The sequence below is a fragment of the Medicago sativa genome, chromosome 5 (assembly GCF_051527215.1).
Source record: "Medicago sativa cultivar Bolivia chromosome 5, Bolivia_mono, whole genome shotgun sequence".
Taxonomy (NCBI): Eukaryota; Viridiplantae; Streptophyta; class Magnoliopsida; order Fabales; family Fabaceae; genus Medicago; species Medicago sativa.
The window spans coordinates 56,723,721-56,737,489 of NC_140753.1; the positions used below are offsets into that span (position 1 = coordinate 56,723,721).

General features: G+C 32.4%; 1 protein-coding gene across 1 annotated transcript; it reads left to right on the top strand.

Moving 5' to 3' along the window:
- The first annotated feature begins 2,848 nt into the window (after positions 1-2,848).
- On the top strand, positions 2,849-13,704 carry LOC146923332 (uncharacterized). Its single transcript, XM_085711688.1, has 16 exons — positions 2,849-3,408; positions 3,494-3,671; positions 3,765-3,878; positions 5,565-5,625; positions 5,830-6,156; positions 6,435-6,571; positions 7,717-7,860; positions 7,955-8,391; positions 8,522-8,618; positions 8,722-8,847; positions 11,521-11,781; positions 11,872-11,985; positions 12,352-12,468; positions 12,929-13,282; positions 13,375-13,464; positions 13,672-13,704. The coding sequence occupies exons 1-16, from the start codon at positions 2,849-2,851 to the stop codon at positions 13,702-13,704; spliced, it is 3,150 nt and encodes a 1,049-aa protein (XP_085567814.1).
- Positions 13,705-13,769: the final 65 nt, after the last annotated feature.

The window sequence follows — 13,769 nt, forward strand, 5'->3', positions numbered from 1 at the left end:
ATTTTTCTTCCGTTGATAAGCATTTATTGAATCCGAAAATAGCAACAAAACAAAACTTTTGGACTGAATCATTTTCTGAATAAACAAAGAGTACTAAATCTATGCAAAAACTAAAAAAGCACAAGCTGTAAAGTCATATGTTGATGAACTAAACCAAAAGCAAACTTTACCCGGGTCTTATTTTTTGTGACACCTTTATTCAAATTTTGTTTTGAGTTTTTATTCTGAATTTCAATTGTAAGGTAAGTTCTATTTATTTTATTTTATTTTTGTAAGAAGTTCTATTTATTTATTTATCAAAGAACATTCTTTACTTTGTCTCACTAAACATTTATCAAATATAAAAACATTGACAAAAAAATAAAATAAAATAAAATAAAATAGTCCACTTTTCAAGTTACGCTCAGGCTCAAATTATCGGAACGCGGGTCAATATCGAGAAAATCTAACCTTCTCCATGTTATATATTTTTTTTTTGAAAAATTCTCCATGTTATATAGACCGGTAGCATATGGGAATTTTTTTATTTATTTTATAAACTGTGGTATTCTTTTTTTTTTTAAAGGATAAACTGGGGGTCTGTTTTTAAAACTTGAAATTCTGACATAAGTAAACTAAGATATATATCAGATATTAATCAACTAAAAAAAATGAATATTGTTGCTTAATCAATTAAATTAAAATATATATGACAATTTCAACTTACATCCCCAAGAAAATCTGGTTTCACTCTAAAATGAACAAAACAAACATGCTTAAAATTTCAGTTTACGTGTAGTTTTTAAAAATCTGAATTTTGATACCTATGTAAACTTAAATTACTTACACTTAGGAAGGAAATTTTGGTATTTTTTTGAAGAAGCAAGGAAATTTTGGTATTAAATTTAATTTTAATTAAATTTGGGTGTAACAATTTTTTTTTTAAGTCTGATTAGAAATTTGCAATTAATATTACGGATGATATTAGTAGCAACTCTTGTATTTAGACAACCCAAATTCCTATACATTTATTCAACACCTATTTTTATTCTCAAATAACATAATGACTGATTCACATACTTTTAAATGTGGAGAAGTTGGGAATCTAAGGTTCGAACTTTGACACAAGCACATAATGTTCCTGATAGCTTTTAAATTGAGTTATACTTACAGGATCAGCACCTAATTTTCTATCTATCTTTATCTCACTATCACATCACCGATATATCATAATTCAAAAAAAAAAAAAATCAACATTTAATTTTGGGTTAAATATGTTTTTGATCCTTAAAAATATACCAACTTTTCGTTTTTTTCCCTCTAAAAAATTTCTTCGACTTTTAGTCACTCAAAAGTTTTCCATTTTCACTTTTGGTCTTAACTTTAAAGTAAACCCTATGTAGAATTCATATTTTTGAATAAAATTTGGCGGAAAAGTTTATAATATTATAAAAATTTCTCAAAAAATAAAATAGAATATTTTAACAAAACATAAATTAATTATGAATTTGTATATTTTTTTAGGTTAAAAATTCATATTTAATTAATGTTTTGTTAAAAAAATTAAATTTTTTTGGAAGATATATTTACAATATTCTACACATTTCTGAATAATTGCATTGAAAAATACAAATGCTACACATGCCTTGACTTAAAAATATGGATCAAAAGTGGTGATTGAAAATTATATCGGAACTAAAACGAAAAAGTTTGTATATTTATAGGGACCAAAAACATATTTAACCCTTAAATTTCCTATCTATCTTTATCTGACTATCACATCATCGATATATTACAATTCAAAAAACACACAACCATTTACTACGGTATATATGTCACATAATACAAAAGAGAAATGATACTTGTACAATCATTTTTTGATGACTTTATCTCTCTATTGTTTTGGTATTCGTGTCAATATATACTTTTTTTCGATAAATTTATGATTATCTCATAAGTTTTTATACAAATGGTAGTTCAAATAACATGGTTGAATACAAAAACAGGCAAAAGCATGACTTTGTTTTAATCCATCAGTGTATCACGATATCGCAATATACATATGTAAAATCATCTTACACAAGCATTGATGTGATTCTTTTGGATAGAAACCAGTTGTTTTATGCTTTATACCTTTTCTCACACCAACCTATTCCATGCAAGTAAGTTACAACGTAACCAAAAAGACTCAACGGGACTTATATAAAAAATATATAATATGATAGATGGGGTCACCACAATTTGCACCAAAATGAAATCCCCATGAAAGGAAACAAAACCAGAATGTCAGAAAAAAATACAATTTGAATATTACATATAAAACAAAATAAGACATAAAGAGAATGTCAAATTAGAACGTCTCTATCAAAACAAAATAAAAAAGAATGTCAAATTAAAAAAATAAATAAAGTAATTGACAGAATCAATGGTGGTGACCAAGAAGAAAGACAAGTGAGTACCAAGGTCATAAGAGAGGAAAATACATTTTTTTTTTTTTGAAAGAATGAAAGGAAATACTTTTAGTTTGTGAGGTGAGTTGAATTTCAACTTTGTTTAGGAGTGTTCTCTTTACACATCTTCTTCTCCTTTTGAATAAAAATCATTTCTTTCTTTGAAATCATTTGTTTTTGGCATTTAATAATGTTGAAGCTTGAACTCAATAGTAACTTTAGTATGTAGGTTTTGTTATCCAGGAGTAGTTTTTGTGTTGGTGTGCACCCAACTGTGTGGGTGTGGCATTGTAGTGCCCTTGGTTGGGTTTGTTGTTGTGCGGCTGGGGAGTGTAGCTTTTTTCCTGTTTTACTTGCTCCTTGTATTGCTATTTGGGGTTGTTTGTTGTTTTGCTTTCTTCTTCTCTTCGTAAATCAATATGTCAATAGAGTCCAACCTCCTCTCCAAGCTTAAATCTGAGAACCCAATAGGCATTCACAAGAGTCTTAGCTTACACTTTCATCCCATCTTAAATCCGAGTGCAAATATCAATGCAGCTGATGCGACAAGTTTCAAATCTTTTCTTTCTAAATGCTTTAGATTTCTCAGCTCAAGTCTATGTAAATCTCAATCATTGAAGTTTTTTAGTAAAAGTATTTGGGATGAATTATTTGAAGTATATGAACTTTGCTTGAGAGCATTGGATGCTGTACTTTTGAAGCTTAATATAGCTCACAATCACGATCGATACTGGTTAGGACAACAAGTTCGATTCATAAAGTGCTTGGAGATACATGGACGTTTCAATGTTGTTGAAAATCATGGGTTAACTGTGTTGGAAAGGGTGAAAGGAAATCATGTGATTCGTGAGTCTATGCATTGCCTGGTCTTAGAAATATACCTAAGTTTGTTCAAGACTTCACCAAAAAGCAACACAACAAAAGATCAACATTGTAAGAGGTTACTTAAATTCATGGAGGAAGCGAAAGAGTGGCAGGGGTATATATAGTTCTTTGTTGACTAATAATTTTTTGTTTCTTTGTTTTGGGTATTAATTGGTTAACTCATTATACATCTTTTTTAGGTTAAATTGTCAAAAGTGTGCAGAGTTTCATGTAGAGATAGTGGAAGATTTGTGTGAATATGCTTATTTTTTTTTGAAGATGAAAACATTCTCTCATATAGAGTCAGGGATCACTTTATGTCTTACTACTCTGAATGAGTATCTCAACTCTCCAACAATTAAGTTACATGTTTATGAGGTAATCTAGCTAGTTCTTAACTTTTAGATGTTTAATATTTTATTTTTATTTTATTTATATTAATTACCCTTATAAAATTTATTTTAAATGTAGATTGCAGACACAATGTGCTCCCGTCTTCTCAAATTGCCAAAGGAGAATCACATACATGTTACCAAGATACTCGATTGCGTTGCACCTAACATGGTGATAGCATCTCCTGCAGAGGTAAATTTATTTTGTTGAGATGATTTGTTGATATTTTAGAGTCTCGATCAAATTTTTTACAAATGAACTAAGCTTCAAAATGAGAGTTCAAGAAGGACAATAAAATTTAAGTCATACATACATACATACATGTTGTGATATCTTATTAGTGATTTATTATAAAAATTTAATAAGTAGTATGCAATGGAGTACCAATATGGCAATAATATATGTCATTTGTCAAACTTGCTTTAGTCAAGTTCAAATCCAAACACATGTATAGTCTGCCATATGATTTGGAAACAAAATAATTTAAATTAGACGTTAACCCGTTGAGATGAAGAATTTTTTTTAAAAAAAAAATCTAGTAAAAAGTGTCCTCTTAATGTACTTTTAGAATGATTTATATCTATGTAGCACCAACACTTGTTAAATTTGTCTTAGATGTTAGACATGTGTGTCATATATTAGATATCGATGCATTCGTCTCAATATCGTGTTTAGTGTTTGTGTTTGTGCTTCGTTAAAATGTTTCATAACTTGAAGTCTATTAAAATCCTAATGTTGCTAGAACTGTATAATCTATTATTATTATTATATAGGAAGAAAAAATAATTCGGCAAAATTACATTATTAATCCCTCTACTTAATTTTAAGGAAGAATTCAGTCCTTTATCTTTGACGCACATAAGCAAGCTAAGGAAAAAATGTGCATGGTTCTACTTTTTGTAGATCTTGGTTTTTGGGTAGGAACAAACGCAAGAGTACCGATAATAAAGAAGAATGTCTGTGGATGAGAGAGAGTAGAGCACCGTGAGAGAGAATAAATTGTTAGGGATTTGGTCTATTGGGATGAAGATTTGAGTCTCTCTTAAAATTTCTTTGATTAGAAATAAAATAATTAAATCTGGAAGGAAAAAAAATGAAATATGAGTTTATTTGATGAATATCTGGATTTTTTGTTGAATATTAGATAAATGTCATGCATTTCTTGATTTTTAGGATTTTTTATGTCAAAAAGGATAATTATGTAAACCTTTAAGAACTTAAATGATTAAAACGTGCAAATAAAAAGATAAAAAACTTGATTGTTACTAGCAACAATGAAACTTGACTCGAGTTCACAGAAAGTTGATGTGTGATGACCAACACCACCGGGTCCAATGAAGATGCTCAGTTGAAACTGCAGGGTTTTGGGAACCCTCGGGCAGTTGGGGGCTTGTTAAGGCTCACTCGTATTGAAAATCCCCACCTATTTTTTTTTTACTGGAGACTCGGTTAAAGTAATGTGAAATGAATAGACTTCGAATCCGCTGCTGTTTTAATTATGGATTGTTTGTATCGTGTGTTGGGCAAGGGTGGGAGCGATCAGGAGGTCTAGCTTTGATGTGGAATGAGAGCATAAATGTTACAATTATCTCTTACTCTCTTAGCCATATTTGTGGTTCTATTGGAGATGAGGAGAGTGGTATACCCTGGTTTTTCTCTGGTGTTTATGGGCTCCCGAAGGAATCAAATAAAAAGAAAACTTAGGAGTTGATTAAAGATATCAGTGCTAGTATGGATGGAAAGTGGATTTGTTCGGGTGATGTAAATGACATTCTTGCAAAATCTTAGAAAAAATGTGGCAATAGGAGGTGTTTCAATCAAATGAGGCCTGGGAGAGATGTGGTTAGTGATTGTGAACTTAATGATATGGGCTTCCAGGGTCATCCTTTCATGTGGACTAATGGTAGATCGGGGATTAAGCCCTTTCATGGAAGCAAAGGTTGGATTTCCAACCCAGTTATGCATGGAGTAGTCTAATGTCTGCGAAAGTGGTAACTGAAGTTGGTGCAAGGTGGGAAATAGGGGATGGGAGACTCGTCCACATCTTCAAAAATAGGTGGATCCCTAGCTCCAATGGATTCATACTCAACGGCCCAGGAGGGGGTGTAAGCGCTAAGGCTATCATTGCTGAATTGATTGACAGGGATACAAACCAGTGGGACCGGGGACTCATTTTTGGTAGTTTCACAACAACACAGCCAGGAAAATCATATAAGCATCCCTTTATCTGTTAGGCGTCCTGCAGACATAATCATCTGGCATTGGGAAAAGAATGGTGTTTACTCTGTGAGATCGGCGCATCATGTAATTTGTGAGGGTAGAAACTTAGAGCAGGCTGAATCTTCAAATGGTAACAACTTTGAGATTTGGAAACGAATTTGGAGTATTCCTACCCCAAAAAGTGCACATAATTTATTATGGAGGTTGGCAAAGAATATCCTTCCAACAAGGAGTAATTTGGGAAAGAAAGGTATATCACTTGATATGAGCCGTCCTCTTTGTAACTCCTCAATGGAAGACTCAGATCACCTATGTATGCACTGCCCTGCTGCTTTGGCAGACTGGTTCTCTTCCCTACTTGTCCATGTTTCGGATCACTTGGATTTGTTATCCTGGATGAAATTGTGGCTGACAGCTCTAGACATCAGTGCCCAACAATTGTTTTATAACTCCCTCTGGTTGATATGGAAACACAGGAACCAATTCATGTTTAACCAAACTTCTTTTGAGTCTATTGCTATTTCATAGAGGGCAGTCTCATTAGTAAAGGATTCAACTCTGCTAATCCTCCCCGAAACTCCCCTCCGAGGGGTGCTCTTACAAAGTGGATTCCCCTCCAACTAGTTCTTTTAAGATCAATGTTGACGCAGGTTGCTTTAGCGATGGTAAGACAGGAGGGGGGCTGGTTTGTGCGTAATGGGTCTGCGGTGGTGCCTTGCTTGGGCCATGGAAAAGCAACTTTCTAATTTTATTATTGAACTTAGATGTAGAATCAGTGGTAATTGCCTTCATGGTGCTCCTTTGATTGCTGAAATTGCATCTTTAATTCTATACTGTTTAGACTACCTATCTAAGTTAGTGAATATTTCTGTTTGTAGCATTAGCACAAATTGTTACAAAGTGGCTCATAGCCTTGCTAGCCTAGCCAAGCATGTTGGTTGTAATAGTTGGAAAGGGTGCATCTTTGATTCCTGTCTAATAGACTACTGTAATGACTTTCCTTCTCATTAATGCAAAGCATGGTTTATGCCAACAAAGAAAAAAAACAATGATCCTAGTGAGTAGTGACTAAGTGAGACTTTGACCTTTCCTTTAGACACTTTCATATTATAATATATCTATACGAGAGTATTTCTCCATAGGATTGCACCAATCCATCTGTTTACAAAAATCCAATAACTCGTTCACATACTCAATCTTCTATTTCTCTCTTTTCATCCATTTTCTTCCATTTTTCTTACTTTTCTATCTCAAATCTCTAACATGCTAGAGTAGTATGGCCAAAGGTTGGTGCTAATTAGATTGAGTTTTCTTTTAATCTCATGAATTATTGAACTGATTTGGACTATGATGAAATAGTGGGTATTGGAACAAGGTAGTAGAAAATATGATTGTGAAAAGGGTTCTGATAGGGAGATATGTGTGGAATCCAAAATTCTATCTTGAAAAATCCTTATTTCTAAATCAAGAGGATTTATGCATTCACTAAACAAGTGGCTAGAGAACCCTTTGAGTCGTTTATGGATGTGAAGTTTGGTTAAATAGCTTTGAAATTTGATGTGGTAGACATTTAACAATAGCCATCATTGTAGATTAAATACAATTTTGGTAAGAATGAACTAATAAAACAAAATAAAGAAATATCAAAAAAATTACATGTCCTCTCCTCATGATCTCACTACTTATGCAAACAATGGTTCATACCATGTGAAAATGAATGAGGAAAAAAATAACAGCCTGATATTTTATTACTTGATATTTTCTTATTGGAGTGTTTGGTTCTCATATTCATTATATTTGTAACTTTTAGGTTGAGGAGGAAAATACAGGAGTGGAGTTTGTCACAACTGTTTTTGAATGTGCAACACAATGCTGCAAACCTGAAATCTCAGAATTTTGTACTATATTTAAAAAATACTTGAACAACAAGGCAGAGACAACCAATTATGCAGGGGTATTATTATTGTCAACGCTTTCTTGTTTCCAATTTTTTATTTACACAAGTATTGCATATTTTGTATTCAATTTTGATTGAAGTGCTTTGGTAGGTACAAGCTCCTATTCAATCAATACTGAGGATCATTGCTAAGGGGTTAGATCTTGTTAGTTGCAAGAGTAAAGACTTTGAAAATTTACTTAAATCTTTGTTTGAAAATGAGAAAGTACTTGACACGTCACTACTCTTGTTCAAGTCTATGGTTAACCACCTCAAAAGCAAAGACAAGCCATCCACGATTGAAGAGAAACATGTTGAAGATCAATCATCCACACAATCAATGTCGGATTGTGAAACTTCTCTGGCTTACTTGTCTCCTGCTATAAGTTCCTTAAGTCTTATCTGCTGCGAGCTTTCTAAATCAATCCGGATGTCTGGATGGATAGAAAAACTAGCAACTACTGGAAACAGTGATTTGAGTAGAAATAGGCTTTCCACTGTCATGAATATGTTTCATGTTCACTGTCGACTTGTTCTTTCAAGTTTAAGGTATATCTTGTTGACACTAAAGACAATTTTAGCTTTATTATTTATATATCTACACATGTTTGATTCATCTTGTTATATTTGTGACTATTAAATCTCAATTTCCACTAAAGACAATTTTTCCGTACTGCAGTCTTACATCTGAAAAGAAACAAGTAGAGAAGAATTGGGTGGTTCAAATAGCTTGTGCAGCTTTTTCCTTTTCAATTAGAACCAATCTCAAACTCCAGGTTTTTATGCCATGAAGTTCTCATAACTATGATGACAAAACAAGTACTTTAATGAGATATTGTATTTTTTTTAAAAAGCTAATGTTTATCGTGCCTATTTCAGGAGAGCACAAACATTATTAAGGATATCTTTGCAAGTGAATGGATTGGCAAAGAGGAATTGAAACACTTGATCACTTGGTTAAATCAAGGTTTTAAAATTTTGCAAGAAAGCAACAGAGGAAAACAGGTATTACATTCCCATTTTATTAAAATCTTCTATCTAGCATAATAATATCACGTGCAAACATAAATTTAATTCTTAAATATTTTCATAAGTTTCATAAAAAAAATACCTCCACTAGAAATTACCAACTCTGGACGAAACTATTAGTTGTTTCCAAGGGAATTCGACTAATTAAAGTTGAAAAAGAATCCAATTATATGACCATTCATAACTCTTATTTGACATGTACTGCTAAATAATCAGTTTAGCCTGAATGTAGATATTTTTTAACTCTACCGTGATTCACGTGAAATACAAAGTACTTCGATGTTGCTCTTGTTGATTGTATGTATTTTGTATTTGTTATTATGTGATTTAATCCTGATATATAATGTATGCGATAGAAAAGAGAAGTGGGAAAACCATGTTTTGAGAATTGAACGCTTCAATCATTGTCAATTAATTGATTAACTGAAATAAGGTTATTGGTGAGACCAGGAGAAACATAAAGAAATATTGGTGAGAGATGAGAAAATATCATTGATTGTTGTGATAGGCAAATTGTTTTCTTTTGTAGCATGTATTTTCAAATTACCACTGTAACTTGTAACATTTTTGAGGGAAACAACATTTTTTGTTATGATTAGATGCCTTAGTCAAAATAACAAAGAGATCAGGGTGAAAACGCTTTATCCCGAATGACAAAAAGCAGAAAATTCTGAAACAATAACATGTTGAACCATGTCAAGTGTCAAACTAGGCAGATTCTGTTGCACACACCCAACAGAAGAAAAGCTAGTATGGGTGGTGAATGTTGTTGCGTTCCGCCTCGGCGGTCTGATTGGACACTTTAGTGACGCGGCATTCTTTTTTTCTATAATTGCAAAATGTTTTAGAAAAATGGTAAACAAAATGTACAAGAATTGTGAAAAAGAAACACTGGACATTACTCATGTCACACCCTTAAGGTCTGCCTTTTACGAGATACGCCACATAGACGGAGGCAAATTCATTTTATTCAATGGTTTTCTTAGTGAGGAGATATTGTTCTTCATGAATCAGTTCATTTAGGCATTCATTCGAGGGGAGAATAGCTCTAGTTGTGAGACTTGTCTGAGTGCTCTTAAAGTCAAATCTCAATTTCATAAGAAAGTTGGTCTCGTTTTGTGGTTCCATGAACTGTTATGATTGTAGTTAGCCCCTCAGTTGACAAATCTTTATAAATAATGTCAGTATACTCATCCCAGAGAATCATGAAATGAGAATAAGATTCATATAACAAGAGAATTTTCTGTTTAAAATGACAATTTCATGTTCAAAATGGAACCTACGACTTATATTTTTGGCAATAAATTTTCTTCAGATATTGCCACATCTGTCATGGTGAAGGATCTGAGATTGAAAAAAATATTAGAATGAATAAAGTCTATCATTCTAGCCATGACATGTGCCTCCTTTTGGGTTGTTTTGTTAGGAGTAGGGGGTAGTGCTCCAAAGCGCAACTGATGAGCAAGCAGTAGTGCTTCAACAACTTCACCTATATGCTATATCCGTAGATTCAAATTTGCTTATAAAGTCAGAGATATTACAAATTCGTATTCGGCAGGCAAACCTTCAAGACATAAACATGATGATTAATAGGGACACGATCTCCAATAGAGACTAAAAAGTAGAAAATCACTTAAATGCGAAAGAGATACTCTTGAACCATGCAAATTTTCCAGTAGCGTAGCTCATAATTGCACACACAGTTGAAGCGCCATGCACATGTTTGCTTTTAGAAGTAAGCAAGGGGTTCCTCCCAAACTTCATAGACATGCGCACAAGTGAAACGGAAGTCAGTTAAATTGAATCCATGAAAGCAATATATGATCCTGTTGGCTCCAAATGCGTAAATCAGGATTTAGTGCACTAGTAATATGATCAGCTTTAGTGATAAATTGTAGAAGAATCGACAGATAAACAAGAAAATCATGGAAGAGATTGTGCTCATTGGTTTATTAATTTTTTATAAATTATTTGGATGTGACTATTATCCTACACTAGCAAACTTAACCTGCATTACAAGGGACAACTAATAAGGACAAACTATTAATTTGCCAAATTTAATCTTTCATGAAAGGGTTAAATCCACTCAGGTTGATTATCCTTTCATTAGAGAGAAGATTCTATTAGGCATGGTCAAGACTCTAATGATCAATTCGCATACATGTTAACTAAGTCCTTACAAAGATCTAGGATAACTCATGTATATATGCTCCAACTACAGAGAAAGTGTTTATTATATATATTAGGCACTATTGCTTGCATAGAGAGTGTTGATACTTTTGGAGCAGGTTAATATTTCCTTTAAATAAAAATTTCATTACATGTGGTTTTGTATTTAATGTGTAAACTTGAACTATTTCATTATATCTGCTTGCTGAGAGAGTGTCTGATTTAGTGCTTCAACAGAGTGTTGATTACATATATGGTCCTATATATATATATATATATATATGGTTATATTTATTATTGATTATGCTATTATTTGATAGGATCTTGGTTTCCTTACATAGCTTAGGGTAATTTATTTGTTTTGATCCCGATATTATGGGACCGTTTTCCTTACTTCTTCTGTATATAGATGTAAATCCTTTATGAATCACTCAGATAGTTATTCGGATTTACATGTTCTTATCCATTGTATTACCACAGGTTTTAACGGTTCTAAGCTTGCGCTGTGAAGTATTTTGGTTATTCCTTAAATTGCACCCACACAATCTGAAACAAGCTGGTTTAGTAAACTTTTCATCAGACTCCTACCAAAAAAGTGATGAATTGTTGAATCTTCTTTATGACACCGATTATTCCAAGATGAAAAATTACATGATTGAATTTCTCGAAGACTGGTCCACTGTGAGAGACCAATTAAAATTTCTTCCAACTCCTGTGCTTATTGTGAACACTTGGGTGAAGGTAGCTTTGCTAAGCATTCACTTGATAGATTTTAGCATGTTACAACTTCTTTCTTCTGATCATTCTATCATATATTATATATGCATGCAGTGCCAGTGCATGTATCACGATAAGGATGACAGGTTTAGTTCTCCGACCTTATACGATCTATTGTCATCATCTCAAAAAGTATCAAAAAGAAACCTTGGGATACTTTTGGAGCAGGTTAACATTTCCTTTATATAAAAATTTCATTATATTTTGTTTCGTATTTAATGTATAGTAAACTTGAATTTTTCAAATGTGTATCTTTGTTTAGGAATACAAGTCATATGGGAAAATGAATAATTCATTTTGTAAAAAAATGAAATGGAAGATCATAGCCGTCTTCATGCAACACATATATACAACTCCAGAATTTTTTTCTGAAAAAGCACAAGCTAAGCCAACAAAGGGAAAGAGTGTTGATGAAGCCACTACGTGTCTGATAAAAGCAATAAACATGATGGTTTTCTTCTGTTTCTCGCAAATATTTTTAACATATATTAGAGATGTATATCTATCTAATATGAAGTATGTTCATTTCAACAGGAGATGATTTCCAGAACTGAGCAGACGCCTTCTGAAGCAAATCCCATTGATCACACGTTGTATGTAGCATATTGTCTACGTGACATGTTTAAAGTAGAAGCCAACCCTATCATAAAGGTACTAACATATGTTAATAGTTTCCTTATTGTCATTACAGAAGATTTCTGATTTCATTTTTTTTTTAAGATGTAAAGTTGTTACTAATGATTTAATACTTCTATATGGAGATATTAAGCAGTTTTACATGATTGATATTTTATTTGTTCTCCTTTATTTATCTCTTCTAAGTATTTTGAAGATTCTTTTTTTCCTTTCTGCTAACTTTTTGTGATAACAAATTCACTTTATCTTAATAGTTTTCCTTATTTTATCAAGAAAAACTTATCTTGGCTTGTACATTAAGCAGACAACATTTGAAGATCCCATAGCATTGTCCGAAAGTATAATGATTTTACTTAACAACATATATGACTTGTTACAATTGAAGGTTTGTTTTTCTTCTTTAAAAATTTTGTTTTCTATTATTTCTGCATATGATTTATGCTAATAGTCTTTTGGTTTCATGTAATTTATTCAGGGTTGTATCATTGACTCCAGTAAAGCATATGAACTTCTGATCAGAATGCCAAAATTCAGGAATTTTTCATTAGAGAAAAAATTAACATTACTTTGGGAGAGTAGAAGGCTGAGTCACCCTATGTGCATTTCTCCTTTAAACATGTCATTCATCCAACAATTAACGGATACGTCTGGTTTTGTAAAGAATGAAACTTGTATAGATTATTTGAAGCAAAACAAATCAGGACTACAACAGAATTTCAATTTTCTATTTGAAAGCTCGCACACAAGTGCTGAAGATCATGGAAATTTTTTTCAAACCGACGTTTCAGATGATGATATTAAAAAAGTTGCACATGATCTGTCTTCAAAGGTAAGGTTCTTTTGAGACAAAATTCATCATACTCATTTCTTTTATATATAAAGAAAATTCATTAGTATGTTGTCTGTTATTTCTTCTCCTAGAATCCTATGGAGAGTCATTCTACTTTTCTTGCGGGATATCTCTATCTTGACTTGAGCCAGAAACTCACTGCAAATGGGAAGTTAATGGAGGTAAGTAGAAACAGTTGATTTGGATTCCTATAATTCATCATCAGTGCTTTAACTTTACTAAAGATCTTGCTATTTGAAACTCATTTCATATTTGTCCAAGTGTTGTTGTTTTTGTGGGATTTTGTTGTACTGGTGATCAATTTTTAACTCCTACTATATGGTTTTTAACTAGATATTCTTGGTGTGGGATATTGTTGTTTGATTCAGGCATGTTGTCTGATTGCTAAACTTCTATCTTGAATTTAGCTAAAACCTGTGCTTTATAATGAATTCTATGTAGGTTAATAAGAATAATGTGAAACACT

Excerpts from the sequence above, each read along its gene's own strand:
- LOC146923332 (XM_085711688.1), top strand. The coding sequence starts at position 2,849 with ATGTCAATAGAGTCCAACCTCCTCTCCAAGCTTAAATCTGAGAACCCA. Across the intron at positions 3,409-3,493 it reads GAAGCGAAAGAGTGGCAGGG|GTTAAATTGTCAAAAGTGTG; the intron begins GTATATATAGTT and ends CATCTTTTTTAG. Across the intron at positions 7,861-7,954 it reads AGACAACCAATTATGCAGGG|GTACAAGCTCCTATTCAATC; the intron begins GTATTATTATTG and ends GTGCTTTGGTAG.